The following is a 20000-nucleotide window of genomic DNA, read 5'->3' as shown; positions in this document are numbered from 1 at the left end:
TGTGTGTGTGTGTGTGTGTGTGACACAGTGTGTGTGTGTGTGTGTGTGCGTGCGTGTCTCTCTCTCTCTCTTTAACACTCCTCCTCCAGGGAAAAAAAAAAGCTTTCAAGTAGCAGCTCACCTCTACGGCTCCTCCCCCTAACTAACTAACCCCTCCCCCCTTCCTCTTCATCCTCCCCTCCTGTTGGGGAGGAGGCTCCACCCCCTCCTGAACACACCTTATGCAAATTAGCTCACAGCACACACACACACACACACACACACACACACACACACACACACACACACACACACACACAGGGGTAGCAGCACAGCTCTCTCTGTGTCTTTTGTTGACTCAGTCAGTCAGTCATTGTAGCAGGGCCAGCCACACACACACACACACAGCTCTGTAGCGCTGTGCTCGCTCTCCTCTGGTTCAGCTCTGCTCTCTCGCTCTTTAACACAAACGTGTGGGGCGCCCTGTTAGCTGGCCCTCCGGGTTGAATGCACCGCTCTGGAGAGTTTGGAGGAGGCCGTGCCTTCTTTTTCTTTTCTTTTTTTAGGTGGGGGGGGGGGGGTAGGTTTAAGGAGGAAGTAAAGTCATTTTTTTTGGGGGGTTTTTAATCTCTTAAACTTTTCACTCAGAAGCCAAAGCGTTCACTCATTCACAGAAAGAAAGCGGTGAACTGAAGAGAGAAGAAAAAAAAAAGGAGAGGAATAGAAGAAAAGGGACATTTTGTTCTTGTGTTTTTTGTGTTTTTTAAGATAATTCTTGGCGGACCGAGCTCCCCCTCCACTCCTCCACTCCTCTCCTCTCTGCGCTCACCGCTGCTACTTGAGCAGAGAAAGGTGGGAGGGAGAGAGAGAGGTGAAGAAGAAGAAGAGAGAGAAAAAAAGGAGGGAACATTTTATCCAGTCCTCTGCTGCGCCGACCGGACCCACCGTGTGCCTTATTCATTTTCTCTGGTGCTGTGTGAGCTGACGGGACCTCAGACAGGAGCGTGGATTTTCTCTTTTTCTTTTTCTTTCTTTCTTTCTTTCTTTTTGAGGGGGATTTACTGAAGATTCTGCCGTGTCTCCCCCCGGGGGGGAAGGAAGGAAGAACAACAACACCCTCTTGTGGAAGACCATTGGTTTACCTTTTCTCTTTAAAAAAAAAAAAAGAAGTTGGGTAAAAAAGGCTGCTGGCTCTCTCTCTCTCTCGCCCCGCCGTGCTATGCTGGAGAGCACCTGGTTCTGAGTGGGATTATCACAACCAGAGAGAACACACACACACACACACACACACAGAAAGGCTGAAACGGACCGACCGAGGCCATGGAGTGGGACCAGACTCACCACATCTCCAGTCCCAGAGAGCCCTGTTTGTCCCCGGCGGCGTTTGTCAATCAGGTCCAGTACTCCAACATCTTGGAGGGAAGATTCAAACAGCTGCAAGGTAAGAGAGGAGAAGAAGAAGAAGGAAACGGCCTGTGTAACTTATCCTCCTCCACACCCCATGCTGAGGGTTCTGGGGGGGGGGGGGGAATCCCCCCTCCTCCGCTTTAACGTTTTTCAACCCGGCATCTCTGTTTTATTTTGGGGGGGGGGGGGGCATGTCATCGTAGGCAAACACGCTTGATCTAACACAATGCGATGAGTCGTGAGCTGGTAGGTCGGCTTACAGTGGTGGAAAAAGTAATCAAATCCTTTACTTAAGTAAAAGTACCAATACTGCAATATTAAAATACTCTGTTACAAGTAAAAGTCCAGAATTCAAAATTTACTTGAGTAAAAGTACAAAGGTATTGGCATCAAAATGTACTTAAAGTATCAAAAGTAAAAGCACTAAATATTTGAAAATAGCAGATCTACAAGCTCACAACGCGTCGCATAGCGACGCGTTGTGAGCTTGTAGATCGGCTATTTTCAAATAGCCTTGGCATAAAATAGGGCTGAAGTGGTTAATGTATGTTTTATAATGTAATCATTTATATCTGCAAAGTAACTAGTAACTAAAGTTTTCAAATAATTGTAGTAATAATTTGCCTCTGAGATGTAGTGGAGTAGAAGTAAAAGTACTGAACATTGGAAATACTCCAGTAGAGTAAAAATACCTAAAAGTTTTACTTAAGTACAGTACTTGAGTAAATGTACTTAGTTACTTTACACCACTGGACTCGGCTACTTTCTGCCGCACGACCCCCATCGCACGGTGAACTATGAAATAGGTGCTCGAGTGGAGTGTGTGCGTGCGTGTGTGTGCGTGTGCGTGTGCGTGTGTGTGTGTGTGTGTGTGTGTGTGTGACAGTCGCGTTTGGTAACAGGAACATGGCCCTGGTGACATCATAAGGTTAGGGTATCTTAGGGACCTTTGTTGTAAAAAGTGGGTGGGGAACGGCAATCTGTGAATTGTTTAGATTTTGGGTGGCACTCCTCGTTTTGACTACAAAAGGCCCTCTATTATAATTATCTCTTCCCCGAAAACCAGGAAGTTAAAGTAAATGAACCGCTTCTCTGACCTCACCTTGAAAGATAGAGGCTTGTACTTTACCCTATGCTGGCCTGTACACTCGGTCATCACGGCGCTGACCGCGCAGAGCGAGCGGCTTTTTTAGAGAGGTGCCAGACACAGAGGTGCCTAAAAGAGGACAAGCGACGCTTTCCCACCCTGAGGGTGTCATAAATGTCATTTAAGAAGAATTCACTCGTGCACGACGAGCGAGAGAGAGAGAGAGAGAGAGAGAGAGCTCAGTGCCGGACACATGAACACCCTCCCTCCCTCTCCTCCCTCTCCTCCCTCCCCTCCCCCGGTGTGCAACCTGATTTATGACTTTATACGCGAATCACCTTGGAAAAGTGTGAAGCAGGCATAACGTGGCGGTTTACTTTAGATCGTTACGCAGGTGTTGGGAGCCCTGAGGAAGCAGATATACAAGTTCACATAGCGTACACACACACACACACACACGCACACACACACGGTGGTGAGTCATGTTTTGGACCACGTCGTCGGCTCAGCTTTAAAAAAAAGCAGGCGAAGGCAAAGCATGGCGGTGCGGTGTACCACCACCACACCGCCTGTCCTCTCATGTCCTGTTACACTGAGGAGCCCTGAGGTGTACCTGACACGCCACTCACTCAGGCTACGGGCAGAGGTCTTCAACAGGGGGTCCGGGGGTCCTCAGAGTTAACTACAGGGGGGGGTCCTCCTAATCTTTTGTGTGATAGGATTGAACCCTAGCATCCCTATTCTGAGGAGAACTTTAGCCCAAAAATAGCAGATCTACAGGCGTTGCGAGCTTGTAGATCGGCTATTTTAGGCAACGAGGTTTAGTGTAGTTTCGAGGCCATCTGTGAAATCTACGAAAAAGTTTAATCTGCAACACAATGTTATACAATATGGGGGTCCCTGCTTCATCTCTCTCCCATCTAGGGGGTCCTTGGCCTGAAAAACGTCAAAAGACCCCTGGGCTATGGGGTTTGATTGATTAGATTGAATACTTTATGTAAACGGCACAGAGGTACACGTTTATAGGCTAAAATGAAAACAACAACAAAGTCCTGGGTATTATAGGTGGTGGTGGAACGTAGTCTTTAGAACACTGCTTCTCAATATTGGGGGGGGGGGGGGGGGGGTCCTTGAGGGAGTTCCAAGGGGTCCCCAGCTCAATGATGGTGTCAGTTAGGAACCAAATGGACCCTAAACGGGTCTGTAACTCCTCCAGTTGTAATTTATCTCCGACAGTGTACGCCAAGGGTGATGCAACTTTGATGATGGAGAGGGACACTATATTTCCACACTCACTCCAGAGGGCCACATTGCAGATACTGTCTCTCCGTATTGTCACTTTTTTCGCCATTCTATGTCACACAAAAGTAGCAAAAATAGCCGATCTGCAAGCTCAAAACGCGTCGCAGTGCGACGCGTTTTGAGCTTGCAGATCTGCTATTTTTGCTACTTTTGAATTGGAATCCAGATGACTTTTTTGCTATTTTTGAATTGGAATCCTGAAAAGTTACATTTCTATTTAATTTCAAATGCATTTAGTTATACTTATGTTGTCTTTATGAACTTAAAGGCAAATACATTGGACATAAAAAAGACAATATTAGTCATTAAGCTACTAATATAGACTGAAGTGATTAAAGCGGGTCATGTTTGCACGTTTGGAATCATAACAGCTGAAATCAATAATATATCACTATTCTGATATTAACCTGCGGGCCGCTTTAAGTGAAGGTGGGGGCCGCATGATGTGGCCCCCGGGCCACCAGTTGCCCATGTATGATGTACGCTGTCGGGAGTTAAATTACAATTGAGGATTTCTACGGTGATGATTGTGGACCCAGAGATTTAAGAACATAAATATGAAATGCAGCATCTGTGGCCTAATGAGAGACACTGCTGTAGGATGCAGTGAGCCTGAAGTCACACAGGTTATGAGTGGTGGTGCTTCACAATCGTCAACTTCTAAATGTATTGTCTCATCACAGTTACATGGTGTTTAAAAAAAAAAAAAGCTGGTAAAATCATGTTTCATACAAGCTCCAGTTTTCAGGAAAGGGAAGCAGAATAAAGACGTAGAAAGAAAGAGAACAAGGCAAACGGGTCAGATAGTCCAAGCATTCCTACTCCAGTCTTTTAGAATGCGGTTAGCCTGGGTACAGGAATGACACAGGCTACTGGGTCACTTGTTACACACACTTTAGAATGAACATGGGTATAGAAACCAACCATCTATGGGTTGGTACCATTGGTGTAAAGTAACTAAGTACATTTACTCAAGTACTTAAGTACAATGATGAGGTATTTTTCTTTACTGTACTGGAGGCATTGCCAATTTTCAGTACTTTTACTTCTACTCCACTACATCTCGGAGGCAAATATTGTACTTTTACTCCACTATAATTATTTGAAAACTGTAGTTACTAGTTACTTTGCAATTATCAATTATTATATTATAAAACATACATTAACCACTTTAGCCCTATTTTATACATAGGCGGCCATAGCTGAGTGGTTAGTGAGCCCGCCTAGGGAGCCAGAGGCCCTGGTTGCCCCAGGTACGATTCCAGGCCACGCCAGCATATGTGTCGATGAAATGAAATGTGTCCCTGAGCAAGACTTTTAACCCGTAATTGCTCACAGGCCCTCATTGGAAACAAGCCCGCAAGGACTTTCATGAACGTCCTGTTAAAAGGAATTATCCTTATCCTAGGCTATTTGCAAATAGCCGATCTGCAAGCTCACATCGTTGTGAGCTTTTAGATCTGCTATTTTCAAACATTTTAGTACTTTTACTTTTGATACCAATACCTTTGTACTTTTACTCAAGTACTTTTTGAATTCCGGACTTTTACTTATAACAAAGTATTTGTAAATTGCAGTATTGATACTTTTACTTCAGTCTGAGTATTTTTTCCACCACTGGTTGTTGGTACACAGACTTTAGAATGCAGTGAACCAGTGTTATATAGAAACCAGTCATCTATGGGTTGTTGGTACACATACTATAGAATGCAGTGAACCAGTGGTATATAATATAGAAACCAGTCATCTATGGGTTGTTGGTACACAGACTATAGAATGCAGTGAACCAGTGGTATATAATATAGAAACCAGTCATCTATGGGTTGTTGGTACACAGACTATAGAATGCAGTGAACCAGTGGTATATAATATAGAAACCAGTCATCTATGGGTTGTTGGTACACAGACTATAGAATGCAGTGAACCAGTGGTATATAATATAGAAACCAGTCATCTATGGGTTGTTGGTACACAGACTATAGAATGCAGTGAGCTGTAACAGCTATACTCAGTTCCGCTCCTGGACAGACAGACACCTCCACCCCTGCAGGCTTTCATTCCAGCGTCTGTTAGAACAACAAGTAAATGCCATTGTTTACATGGTGGAATGGAAACCAGACTGTCAGTGTGTTCTTTATCCACCCTGACGTAGAGTTGACAACTGCTGGTTTGACTGACATGCTAATAGGCTAAATGTCAATAACACAATGCGGTGTGTGAGCTTGTAGATAAGCTTTTTTTTGACATTTATTTTGCTTATTATGAAATGCCCAGAGAGTAGGGACACCATGTTGAAAGTGGTTAATACTAAAACGTGTGCGGTTTCCCAAAGAGCAAAACCACTGACAGAGCACAACCTGTTGAAGGACATTCTGCGCCGACAGCTTGGTTTAAACTTGTGACCTTTTGTGTTACGATAACCTTTTGGACCATCTAGGCCACCCTGTTGATGTGCAGCTGGCATGTGTGTTGCATAAAGGAGTTCCATGGATCACCAAGCATGCTATATTATTAGTCAGGAAAATGCATCTTAGTAACATATTATCATGACTGGAAGGCTTCTTTTGAGCTATGCACGTCCTTCACCAGTCACTGACCATGAGTTAAAGTGTCTGTACTGTCACTTATGGGGAACAGGCTGCTCAGTCAGTGCGTTGTGGAGGTTTATTGCAGTATTCTGTATCCGTTATTATAACATAGAAGTTTAATACAAGAGTGCATGGGACCCATTCAATGGGTTTAAAAAAATTATATTTAGAACCAATAACTGGCTCTGGCTCGTGTAGGTTAATCGAATAATCGGCAACAATAAACGGTTTATTTTTTCTTGTATATCAACAAATCCACATGAAAAAAATCTGATTAATCACCAAAAATAGGGAAAATAGCATATCTACAAGCTCACGACGCGGCTTGTAAATCTGCTATTTCACAATTGTTGGTGTTATTAAGTGTTAAGTAATTATAATGGAGGCAATAGTTTGAAATATTCTTTCTTTGAAGTCGTATAGTGCCCAGCCCTAGTTTGCTCCTCCTCCCTCTGACCGTCTGCATGACTTTGAGAGAAGTGACCGTCTGGAACAAACAAGCTTCCTAACAGTTTACTCACAGGGAAGGGCAGGTCTACTCTGCACTCTGGACAGCATGGCTGACATTCCTCTGCTGCTCTAACTACATATCACCTCGCAGATTAAGCAATCGCACTAATGCCACTAAACGAGGGCTCAGTCCTTTGAAGGGATTTGCGTGTGTGTGCGTGTGTGTGCGTGTGTGTGCGTGTGTGTGTGTGTGTGTGTGTGTGTGTGTGTACATTTAACCCGGGCTGTTGTCCCCAGACTTCTATCACCTGTCTGTAATCTACAGCACTGTGTGTGTGTGTGTGTGTGTGTGTGTGTGTGTGTGTGTGTGTGTGTGTGTGTGTGTGTGTGTGTGTGTGTGTGTGTGTGTGTGTGTGTGTGTGTGTGTGTGTGTGTGTGTGTGTGTGTGTGTGTGTGTGTGTGTGTGTGTGTGTGTGTGTGTGTGTGTGTGTGTGTGTGGATTCATACACGGAGAACTCCCCCTTCCATGCTTTTACACAGTAGTGTATTTGACCTGTGTTTGACCTGTGTATTTCAAGATGTCTTCTTCTATGTATGTCAGATGTCTGTTCTCGTTGTGCATAAGAGTACATAAGAGTACATAAGAGTACATAAGAGTACATATAAGAGTACTTGAGAACAATACGCTCGCCAAAACCGCTTCACTCCTCTGTTGTCGTTCCAAAACCCCCCAAAAAAATACATCCCAAGAAATCAAAAGGACACACACACACACACACACACACACACACACACACACACACACACACACACACACACACACACACACACACTGAATAACCTCTGTATGTATTTATTTATTGAAAGGATGGATGTTTCTCGGTCGACTAGACCCTTGAGACCTTTATTTACCCATTCAATCCAGGAACGCATCTGTGTCATTTTAGATTTGTTGGGCTATTCAAAAATAGCAGATCTACAAGCTCACAGCGCGGCACCGAGTGCCGTGCTATGAGCTTGTAGATCTGCTATTTAAAAAAAATCCTGAAAATGTGTGCAAATATTTGAATGTGTATATATTTTGTTAAAGTGAACATTTGTAACTCAAGTCTTTGCTTCTGGGCGGGGGGGTGGGTCCCTGGAACAACATATTTTGAGATTGCGGGGGTCCGCGGCCAAATACATATCATTTTGGGGGTCCTTGACATGAAAAGGTTTGAGAACCATAGCAACAGATTTAGAAGACATTTGTAGAATCCCCCCAGAAGCAAAGATTTGAGTTACAAATGTTCGCTTTAAAATTTTTTATATATATATATTCAAAGATTTGCACACAAAAATAGCAGATCTACAAGCTCACGGCGCGGCACTCTGTGCCGCGCCGTGAGCTTGTAAATCTGCTATTTTTTGAACAGCCAAAGACGTCTAATCATGACACAGATGCGTTCCCGGTCTTAATGGGTTAAAAAAAAAACTATGTTTTGGTCGACAAGACCTTTCCTCAAGCCGTGGTCGACCGAAGAAAAGTCAACCTTGTTTTAAATGAAGTGGATGCAGAGGTGATTCAGTGTGTGTGTGTGTGGGACTCCTTCACATAGCCTACGTTCCCCAGACAGACATGCAGGGAGCTGCGGTAGCAGGGTGGTGGTGGGTGGTGGGTGGGAGGGTTGTTTATATTAGCGTTTCCCAAGTTTATTTTTCTTTCCCCCTTGGCCCTGATCCATTCATTTGACTGATTGTCCGGGGGACAGTGGTGTAAAGTAACTGAGTACATTTACTCAAGCACTGTACTCACTACTACTGTGCGATTTTGTAGTATTTTTTACTTTACTGGAGTATTTCCAATTTTCAGCACTTTTACTTCTACTCCTCTATAGCTCGGAGGCAAATATTATACTTTTGCTCCATAAATTATTATATTATATAAAATATACATTCACCACTTTAGCCCTATTTTGTACGTAGTCTAAACATTTTAGTACTTTTACTTTTGGTACTTTTAAGTATATTTTGATGCCAACACTAAATGTACTTTTGCTCAAGTAACATTTTGAACCCAGGCCTTTTACTTGTAGCAGAGTAATTTTATATTGTGGTATTGATACTTTTACTTAAGTAAAACATCTGAGTACTTGTTCCATCACTGCTGGGGTGAATAATTTAGCAAAAAACTGTCTATTTAACAAATATTTGTGTTGCACAGCAGAAACAGATCACTATACCTGTAGCACAGACCTCTACCGTCTGTCAACCCGACCATCAGAACACCTAACAGCAGTACCCAACGCTCTTTGTCTGGGATAAGGTCCAAATATGACGTCAATATCGGTGTGACCGACCGTTGTGTGTAAAGACCTGACTGTCCCCATTCCTTCCACTGTTCTGTGGTTGATCTTTAATAAAAAAACCTTTTGATCCGTACTGTACCTTCCACTCCCTCGCCCACTTGGCAAATACACCCAAACTCGTAGCTCTTCGCAGGTCGTTGAGGTCATGGGTTGGTCACCTAAGTGTGTGTGTGTGTGTGTGTGTGTGTGTGTGTGTGTGCTCTAGAAAGCAGTGTGTGCTCTCGTCCCTCAGTTCTTGTCAGTAAGCCAAGCAGCAGAATTTTTAATGAGTTGTAGTCTCGATAGATTCCTCGGGAGGCCAGTAAATAATGCATTGAAGCAGTAGTCAAGTCCACTTGAAATAAAAGCATGAATCTGTTTTATCAGCGTCCTGCTGATACACAGTACTATATGAAACAAATGACAGCACCTCATGCATTTGTTTCTGAAAGGTGAAAGAAGGCTGTTTTGGTCAACTTGCTAATGTGGGAGTTAAACCTGAACATTACACTATACCACCACACTATACTGTATATGATCTTAACATTCTTATATTATACCATTATATACTGCATACACATTATTGTTGTACTATATTATATTATCATATACTATCTTACACTATTATATTTGCTACTATTGTTATTGTTACTACTTGTATCTCTCTCTGTCTCTCCCTCTCTCTCTCTTCTTTCCCCCCCGACACGGTCGAGGCAGAAGGCCCCTCCCACCCTAGAGCCTGGCCCCTCCCACCCTAGAGCCTAGGGTCTGCCTGACGTTTCTTCCAGTTAAGGGGGAGTTTTTCGTTGCCACTGGTTTTCCCAAAAAAAAATATATATATTCAAAAGATTCGCACTCATTTTCACGATTTATCAAATATAGCAGATCTACGAGCTCATAGTGCGGCACTCGGTGCCGCGCTATGAGCTTGTATATCTGCTATTTTTGAATAGCCAACAACATATAAAGGTGGGGGGGGGGGGGCGTGTGGGAGGATATCGGTTTTGTATTCATCATTTAGTTGTAGGAAGTTATTGTTTCATCCATGCAGAGCTTCTGTTGCGGTACAGATCTATTCTGGATCTCCTGCCACCAGCGTTTCACAACCGTCACGGTGCTGAGTCACCAACCAATCAGATGAGTCACCCGGTGACCCCGGGGTGGTTGATTTGGTGCTCATTAGCTGCCATGTCCTTTGCAATAAAGCGTGCGTGCACAAAAAAAAAACGGTTTCTGGGCGGATTTTGTTTGTTTCTTTTTGTTTTTTGGTTACTTTATTTCGGTGTTAGGGTTAGGGTTAGGGTTAGGTTATTTAATTCTTATTTTTGCCTGATTTTACTGATTTATTATCAAAAAATTAACTAAATAATACTGCGCACATATATTATATATAATTTGCACAATTCCCAGAATTTCCCAGCATAACATTTGGGAAGGCTTAGCCTACCCTAGCCTTCATTACCCGCCGCCTATGGACCACACCAAACACTCATGATCTGTCTGCTGTCTGTCTGTTTGAATACATCTACCCATACAGTCTACTGTCTGTCTGTTTGAACACATCTACCCATACAGTCTACTGTCTGTCTGTTTGAATACATCAACCCATACAGTCTACTGTCTGTCTGTTTGAACACATCTACCCATACAGTCTACTGTCTGTCTGTTTGAATACATCAACCCATACAGTCTACTGTCTGTCTGTTTGAACACATCTACCCATACAGTCTACTGTCTGTCTGTTTGAACACATCTACCCATACAGTCTACTGTCTGTCTGTTTGAATACATCTACCCATACAGTCTACTGTCTGTCTGTTTGAACACATCTACCCATACAGTCTACTGTCTGTCTGTTTGAACACATCTACCCATACAGTCTACTGTCTGTCTGTTTGAATACATCTACCCATACAGTCTACTGTCTGTCTGTTTGAACACATCTACCCATACAGTCTACTGTCTGTCTGTTTGAACACATCTACCCATACAGTCTACTGTCTGTCTGTTTGAACACATCTACCCATACAGTCTACTGTCTGTCTGTTTGAACACATCTACCCATACAGTCTCTTAGATCTATGTGTGACTGACTACATGCACATCGTTGCTGTCAGGCAGAAACCTCATCTCCGACAGAGACGATATATCTATGTTTACTGTATTCATGGACATTTAAAATGTCCATGAAAAGGTCCATGAAAATTTTGCCCTGGCATTTTCGTCCGAACCGGCCCACCACACCCCCCCCCCCACTAATAATTGGGCCGCGTGACCCAGAAATGACCGTAATAATCCTAAAGCGGCCCACCGGGCATGCCCAGTATGCCAAATGGCCAGTCCGCCCCTGGACATTTTGTATAAAACACGAACCTACGTACGCACACACACACACCTCTCTAAATGCCTAATCCTTACCCAATCAGCCAAGAATGTTTTCCTAATTGTAAGCCAAAACAGAAAAGAAAAAAAGGAAATGTTTCTTAATCTTGCAGGAAAATGTCCTCACAATGTGTGTTGTTTCTCTAAATTCTACTAGTATATACTTTCAAGGAACATTTGACCCTCAAAAGTAATAAGTTAAACAAGCGCGCGCACGCGCACGCACACACACAGACTTGCAGACACACACATACTGTATAGGTATGGGAACATCTTGGGAACACCTGCTTGTAATACCAGTCCAACTACACTTGGGGCAAATTCCTTCCGTCCTTTCCTCCTACCCTCCCTCCCTCCCTCCCTCCCTATGAAAATAGCAGATCTACAAGCTCATAGCCGCTATTTTTAAAGCGAAAATGTTTAACTCAAATCTTTGCTTCTGGGGATTCTACAAATGTCTTCGAAATCCTTTTAAAACACGTATGTTGCTATAATTATATCAGTGGTTCTCAAACATTTTCATGTCAAGGACCCCCAAATGATATGTATTTGGCCGCGTTACGAGGTTGTATATCTGCTATATTTTGTGGCACCGCAAATTCCTTCCAGTCTGTCCCTCCTTCCCTTCCTCTCTGTGTTGGAAAAGACACCATGTCTCCTGGAATGACAAAGCAGACGCTTATGTATAGCTGTGTATTATTATCATGGTTATTACTTCACACTTCGGGAAGTCTTTCTGCACCACATTGTGTGTGTGTGTGTGTGTGTGTGTGTGTGTGTGTGTGTGGCTCTCTTATACTTAGTAATTATCTGACACCTTGCTGTGTCAACCCTTCCTCAGGCTGTTTGTGCACGGAAGCGCAGCAGCACTAATTCCAACGCTGTTTTTTTTTTGGACCCAAATGTGACCTCAATCCATGGAACTTGTGATCCATTGTTTGGAGAGAAAAAAGAAAAGCAACTTATTAACAAGGTCGATAAAGAAAAGAATAACAAAGGAAAGACGCATGCAGCCTTTGACACAGAATGCCTTTGTGGAACATGTACCAAAGTGAATACAGAGAAACTCTTGATTTATTAGAGTTCCAGGCCTCGTAACCAGTGGTGTAAAAGTGCATTTACTCAAGTACTGTACTGAAGTACAATTTTGAGGTACTTTTACTTAACTGGAGTATTTCCAATTGTCTATACTTTTACTTCTACTCAGAGGCAAATATTATACTTTTACTCCACTACAATTATTTGAAAACTTTAGTTACTAGTTACTTTGCATAACATAATTTATCATTAACCACTTTAGCCCTATTTTATACCTATAGGCTATTTGAAAATAGCAGATCTACAAGCTCACACCGCGTCGCGTCGCGACACATTGTGAGCTTGTAGATCTGCTGTTTTCAAACATTTTAGTACTTTTACTTTTGGTACTCTAAGTACGTTTTGATACCAATACCAATACTTTTACTCAAGTAAATTTTGGATTCCGGACTTTTACATGTAACAGGTAATAACTTTAAACCTAAACCATTATAGGCGTATTGTCTGTTTCTGCTACGGTGAAGCATACAGGGCTTAAGTGGTAAAGACTAAACCAAAGCACACGTGCCTTTTGTGCCTCCATTTGTCTTTTGTCAAATATTAGTGAGGAATAAACCATCAACAATGGTAACTGTATAAGTGACAGAATCAGGCCACAGTAGGTGCCCTCTACACGGTCACCTAGATGCATTTAAAGGAGCTACACACTCCATCTGAGTTGGTCTACAGGCTTTGTGATAGCACTAACTGTTCCAAATGATCCACCTTAACCTCTGTCAACCTGGCATCCCCATGTTTATTATGTTGTATGATATTATAAAACATACATTAGCCACTTTAGCCCCATTTTATACCTAGGCTATTTGAAAATAGCAGATCTACAAGCTCACAACGCGTCGCATGGCGACGCATTGTGAGCTTGTAGATCTGCTATTTTCAAACATTTTAGTACTTTTACTTTTGGCACTTTAAGTACATTTTGGTACCAATACTTTTGTACTTTTGCTCAAGTGCATTTTGAATTCCGGACTTTTACTTTTAACAGAGTATTTCTATATTGCAGTATTGATACTTTTACTTAAGTAAAGTTATGTAAACACGTTGAACGTGAGAATTCAGATGGATTTATGATTGATATCAGTGTTTTTGTCTGTTTCATCACATTGATCACTGAACGTGATCCATATGGTGTCATTAGTTCATCACTGTGGTGTTGTTGTGGTGTCCCAACCAGTTTCAAAACAACATTTATAATTATCCTAATAGTGCGTTCACACGGGCAGATACAAAGATACATGCTACCATTCATTATCAATGGAAACCATTGACACGAAGATACAAAGATACATCCCACGTTTGTAGCTGTAGCTCATACATGGGCAACTGGTGGCCCGGGGGCCACATGCGGCCCCCACCATCACTTAATGCAGCCCACAGGTTAATATTGATATATTATTGATTTCAGCTGTTTACAATTCCAAACATGCAAACATGACCCGCTTTAATGACTTCAGTCTATATTAGTAGCTTAATGACTAGTATTAACATTCTATTGTCTTTTTTATGTCCAATGTATTTGTATTTAAGTTCATAAAGCTAACATAAGTATAAGTAAATGCATTTGAAATTAAATAAAAATTTTACTTTTCAGGATTCTAATTCAAAAATAGCAAAAAATATTCTGGATTCCAATTCAAAAATGGCAAAAATAGCAGATCTACAAGCTCAAAAACGCGTCGCACTGCGACGCGTTTTGAGCTTGTAGATCTGCTATTTTTGCTACTTTTGTGTGACATAGAATGGCAAAAAAAAACGCAGATAAGAGGTTTCTGTACAGTATATGCAATGTGTCCCTCTGTAGTGAGTGTGGAAATATAGTGGCCCTCTATATCATCTAAGTTGCATCACCCCTGCTGTAGCTCTATAGCGACAAAGATACAAAGATACAAATGTAAGTTGAGCTGGGTTCAACTTACAGATACAAAGACACAAAGCTACAACTGTAGCTCCGATCTCCGCACGTTTGATGACGTCAACGACCTCGTTGAGCAACACAGATACAAATGAACACAGATACAAATGAACACAGATACAAATGAACACAGATACAAATGAACACAGATACAAATGAACACAGATACAAATGAACACAGATACAAATGAACACAGATACAAATGAACACAGATACAAAGCGACACAGAGACAAAGATGCGGTGTATTTTTGTATCTTTGTATTTTTTTATCTTCCCGTGTGAACGCACCGTTATAGTTCTGGTTCTTTGTAAAGTGGTTCATATTGTAAATGAGGTAACTAAGCTTGTAGACGGGCACATGGTGAACCTAGCTGTCATGTCACTGCATCGATCTGGACCCAGATAAGTGCTAGTGATACAATGTACCTGATCCACAGGATGGCTACTGTACCAGAGGACACTCACCTCTGTGTACACACACACATACACGCACGCACGCACACACACACACACACACACACACACACACACACACACACACACACACACACACACACACACACACACACACACACACACACACACACACACACACACACACACACACACACACTGCTCTGAGCTTTTTTACAACCGGGAAAGCATCTGTCATTTTAGATTTGAACCACCTTAACCATTATGTTATAACTTGGCTATTAAAAAATAGCAGATATACAAGCTCAAAGCGAAAAATCTTGAACATTTGTAACTCAAATCTTTGCTTCTGGGGGTCCCTGGAACAACATATTTTGAGATGGGAGTCCTCGGCCAAATACATATAATCTTGGGGGTCCTTGACATGAAAAGGTTTGAGCACCCCTGATATTATAGCAACTGTTTAGTAAAAAAAAAAAACTGTTAGGATTTAGAAGACATTTGTAGAATCCAAAGATTTGAGTAAAACATTTTCGCTTTAAAAACCTATATATATATATATATATATATATATATATATATATATGTTGATGAATATAAATATTCATCAACATTTTTTAAATAGCAGATCTACAAGCTCATAGCGTGGCACTCGGTGCCACGCTATGAGCTTGTAGATCTGCTATTTGAATGGGTTAATGGCAAAGTAGCCAATATAGTGATATCAACTATTGAAGTTAACAGAAGTGTTTGAGGCAGAACGCTGTGTTCTTGTCCAACGGATGCGCTTGTATTTTGAAGGTTGCACATTATTAGAGTATGTATTTAGAACGTGATGTAATGCAATAATTTAATGTGATATACATTGTTACAGTTCCTCATTCCACTTGTTGCATAGGGGTCACTCCTTTTAACGGTAATATAATGGCATTTAGCATTAGTTCTCACTAACTGTAGCTTGAACATTGTACCGATTCCTCTCACATTGTGTTGACTTTCTCTCATTTGAAACTTGTCTCACAATTGCAATATCCGGGTGAAGAAATGGCAACGTTTGTCCCTCTGTTGCATCATCATCATCATCATCATATCAGCATGTTGTCTGTTCAAACTGAAGGACTGTGAGATCACTCTGGTGAAGCTCAGTGCAAACTATAGACATTCCTGGTCAAATATTACTCTACACTCTACAAGTGAAAGTTGCTCATAAAATATTTTTTACTCAAGTACAATTGCAAGATCTACACGTCCGTTGGTTACGTGTTGTGAGCTTGTAAGATCGTCTATTTTCAAGATTTTTTTCATTCATAATTCAATTATTCATGTGTAATTTAAAAAAATCAATGAATGAATACTATAAGTAAAGTACAGATACGAAAAAAATGTACTCAAAGGGCAAGACCACTTGGGTAGAGGTGTGGGTTGTGTAGTTGATGTAACTCCAAAGGTGGACAATAAATCTTTATAATTGCTCCAGTGATTAGAAATTGATAATAAAAAATATGCTCCTCATTGACTTACATTGTACGCTGAAACGGCATGACACCATAAGATCTGGATCTGCGGATTCCTAATAAAAATGACAACATCAACAGGAAGTTAAAATTAAAAATAAAAAAAATAAAAACTGCTGGGTTTGGTGATGTTCTATATTGTCTGAGTCAACTTTGTTTGTTTATGTGATTAAAGAGTGACTTAGACAGCTGTTTCACTTTACAATGTAAGTCAATGAGGAGCATATTCTGGATGATCAATTTCTAATCAATGGAACAATTATTTTTTATTTCTTGTCCACCTTTTGAAGTGACATCATGGCAAGGCAACTACACAACCCACACCTCTACCACAGTGGTCTTGCCCTTTAAGTACGGTACTCAAGTATAGTTAGTTTACTGGCCACAGCTAACGGTGAGTGAATTAGCATTAGCTCCCAGTCTGCACACTTCATCACAGACAGAGCCGTGCCGATAAGTAAGAAGAGCAAAGGTCAAGGCCGCGCTGTCCCACTGACCCTGGAAGGATCATTCTTATAGGAGGCTGGAGCAGTGGTTCACAAACGTTTTAGAGCTCCAGACCCAGGCCAAAAGAGACCGCTTGTAGATCTGCTACTTTTCACTGCTCATTTCTTAATTTATGGAATTTATTTGATTTCTTGTTTTCATTATTATTATTTATGACATTCTTCTGATGGAATGTTTGAATTAGTTTTTAATTTATTTTTGTTTTATTATATTATATGTTAGTTTTTGGGGGGACATTTTTGAAAATCTTTTGAAATAATAAAAATGTAAAAATAAATATAGTAAAGGAAAAACAAAGTGAAATGTACTTGTGACCCAAACAAATGCATTCAGACCCACCGTTTGGGAACCACAGGGCTAGAGCAGTGGTTATCAACCTTTTTGTTCATTTCAAGGTCCATTATTTATTCAGCATTTGAGCCACAGGACCGTTTGATGAGATTTAGCCTCAGACTCAAGACTTAGAATATGTTGTTATCGTTGGATAGGATTTTGTCCACAATTCCATCCATAGTGTATTGATGTTGGTACCAATAGGAGAGACAACAGGCAAACGGATCAAAATAACAATTCTTTAATTAAATAATGCATTTAACAATAATTTTACTCTTGAGAGCGTACAATGAAACCAAATGGACCTCATTTTACACTCTCAAGAGTTAAAGATCTTTAAGGTCCATTTGGTTACCAACTCTCCATCATTTAGCTGGGGACCACCTGGAACCCCCTCAAGGACCACTGGTGGTCCCCGGACCACTGGTTGAGAACCATTGGGGTCTAGAGGGAAGATGAGGATAAGAAATGAGGGCGAGAGAGGGAGAGGGGAGAGGGAGAGGGGAGGGAGAGAGGGAGAGGGGAGAGGGGAGAGGGGAGAGGGGAGAGAGAGCTCCTCTTATGAGCTTAGGTCCCAGAGGAGCACAGCTCACTGGAGGAGTATAGAGCCCAGAGAGACTTTGCTTGTTATGCATTTTCACAACAATATAAATTCACTTCAGAGTCAGACATGCATTTTGAGCGGAGTTAACCCATTTAACCCCAGTGTCCCCGCTGTGGGTGTGTGCACGTCATCATTATTGTCAACACTAGTCAGAAAAGGGGGCACAGTGGTACAGAGCACTGTCACCTCACAGCTAGAAGGTCCTGGGTTCGATTCCCGCTGGGGACGCTGTGGGCGCTGGGGGGGTGTCTTCTCCTCCGCATCATCAGTGCCCATACCCTAGGTGGGGTTGGTGAAAGGGCCTTTCTGTGTGGAGTTTGCATGTTCTCCCCGTGTTCCCTAGGGTAGGTACCCTCACAAAAACATGCAGTAATCCTGGTCACTATACCGCCTCCCCCTGGTCAGCCGGGGCGCCTGATGGAGGGGAAAGGAACTGGTTGGAATAACGTGTTCCTTCCACGTGCTCTACGTCCTACCGGGGAAACTCCCCTGTCAGGTGATAAGAAGCTGATTGCTAGCTCCTCATGCATTGAAGGAGGCATGAGCTCAGCTCGGGGCTCTTCCCAGGCTGGCAGAGGGAGAGTAGCGCCCAGGATTACAGCTGAGGCAATCGGCACTGGGTGAAAAAATGAGTTACAAAAATTGTGGGATAAACATTTAGTAAAAAAAAAAAAAAAACTATACTCAGACATTTGTTTTTCCATAATAGTGAAAATCTAATAAGCTCACCACGCGTCGCCATGTGTTAGAGCTCATCCATTTTTGCTATTCGTCGTAAGGCAAAGTATGTAGCACTTTAAAGAGGTTAAACGGCAGTATAAGAAGTCAAATGTCTGCGCTCCGACATGAAACCTCAACAAGCTGTCACTCACAGTACTGCAGGTTTTCACACAACATGACCCAATGACCCCTGGTAGCTGAGGAAGGTACTTTACTTTATACTCAGGGCTGAGGAAGGTACTTTACTTTATACTCAGGGCTGAGGAAGGTACTTTACTTTATACTCAGGGCTGAGGAAGGTACTTTACTTTATACTCAGGGCTGAGGAAGGTACTTTACTTTATACTCAGGGCTGAGGAAGGTACTTTACTTTATACTCAGGGCTGAGGAAGGTACTTTACTTTATACTCAGGGCTGAGGAAGGTACTTTACTTTATACTCAGGGCTGAGGAAGGTACTTTACTTTATACTCAGGGCTGAGGAAGGTACTTTACTTTATACTCAGGGCTGAGGAAGGTACTTTACTTTATACTCAGGGCTGAGGAAGGTACTTTACTTTATACTCAGGGCTGAGGAAGGTACTTTACTTTATACTCAGGGCTGAGGAAGGTACTTTACTTTATACTCAGGGCTGAGGAAGGTACTTTACTTTATACTCAGGGCTGAGGAAGGTACTTTACTTTATACTCAGGGCTGAGGAAGGTACTTTACTGTATACTCAGGGCTGAGGAAGGTACTTTACTTTATACTCAGGGCTGAGGAAGGTACTTTACTTTATACTCAGGGCTGAGGAAGGTACTTTACTTTATACTCAGGGCTGAGGAAGGTACTTTACTTTATACTCAGGGCTGAGGAAGGTACTTTACTTTATACCCAGGGCTGAGGAAGGTACTTTACTTTATACTCAGGGCTGAGGAAGGTACTTTACTGTATACTCAGGGCTGAGGAAGGTACTTTACTTTATACTCAGGGCTGAGGAAGGTACTTTACTTTATACTCAGGGCTGAGGAAGGTACTTTACTTTATACTCAGGGCTGAGGAAGGTACTTTACTTTATACTCAGGGCTGAGGAAGGTACTTTACTTTATACTCAGGGCTGAGGAAGGTACTTTACTTTATACTCAGGGCTGAGGAAGGTACTTTACTTTATACTCAGGGCTGCACCACTCTGGATATAATGATAATACTAAAGTTTTAATAGATATAATAACCCCACAATGTCCTCTCTTTGCTGTCTTTACAGCTGATTATTTTCCTTCTTGTGGAATCTAAGATCCTAAACATTTAGTTGTGATACTTTATTTAATCATGTGAATGGAGGCCAGACGAGGAGGTAGATCTGTGTCCTAAACATTTACTTCTGATACTTTATTT

The 20000-nt window shown here is 41.9% G+C and overlaps 1 protein-coding gene across 2 annotated transcripts in view; it reads left to right on the top strand.

The window, feature by feature from the left end:
- sptbn2 (spectrin, beta, non-erythrocytic 2) overlaps window positions 1-20000 on the top strand; it is a 162440-nt gene that overhangs the window by 10454 nt on the left and 131986 nt on the right. The window contains exon 2 of one of the 2 annotated variants that reach the window (XM_080436433.1): window positions 1332-1420. In XM_080436433.1, coding sequence (XP_080292559.1) covers window positions 1332-1420 — 89 coding nt within the window. Of the gene's footprint in view, window positions 1-498; window positions 1421-20000 lie in introns of those variants that run through there. The other variant, XM_080436432.1, reaches the window with a different exon arrangement.

Source organism: Gymnoscopelus braueri (assembly GCF_963280865.1).
Source record: "Gymnoscopelus braueri genome assembly, chromosome: 8".
Taxonomy (NCBI): Eukaryota; Metazoa; Chordata; class Actinopteri; order Myctophiformes; family Myctophidae; genus Gymnoscopelus; species Gymnoscopelus braueri.
The sequence above is the reverse complement of the archived record's forward strand: the minus strand, read 5'-3'. Positions and strand labels throughout refer to the sequence as shown.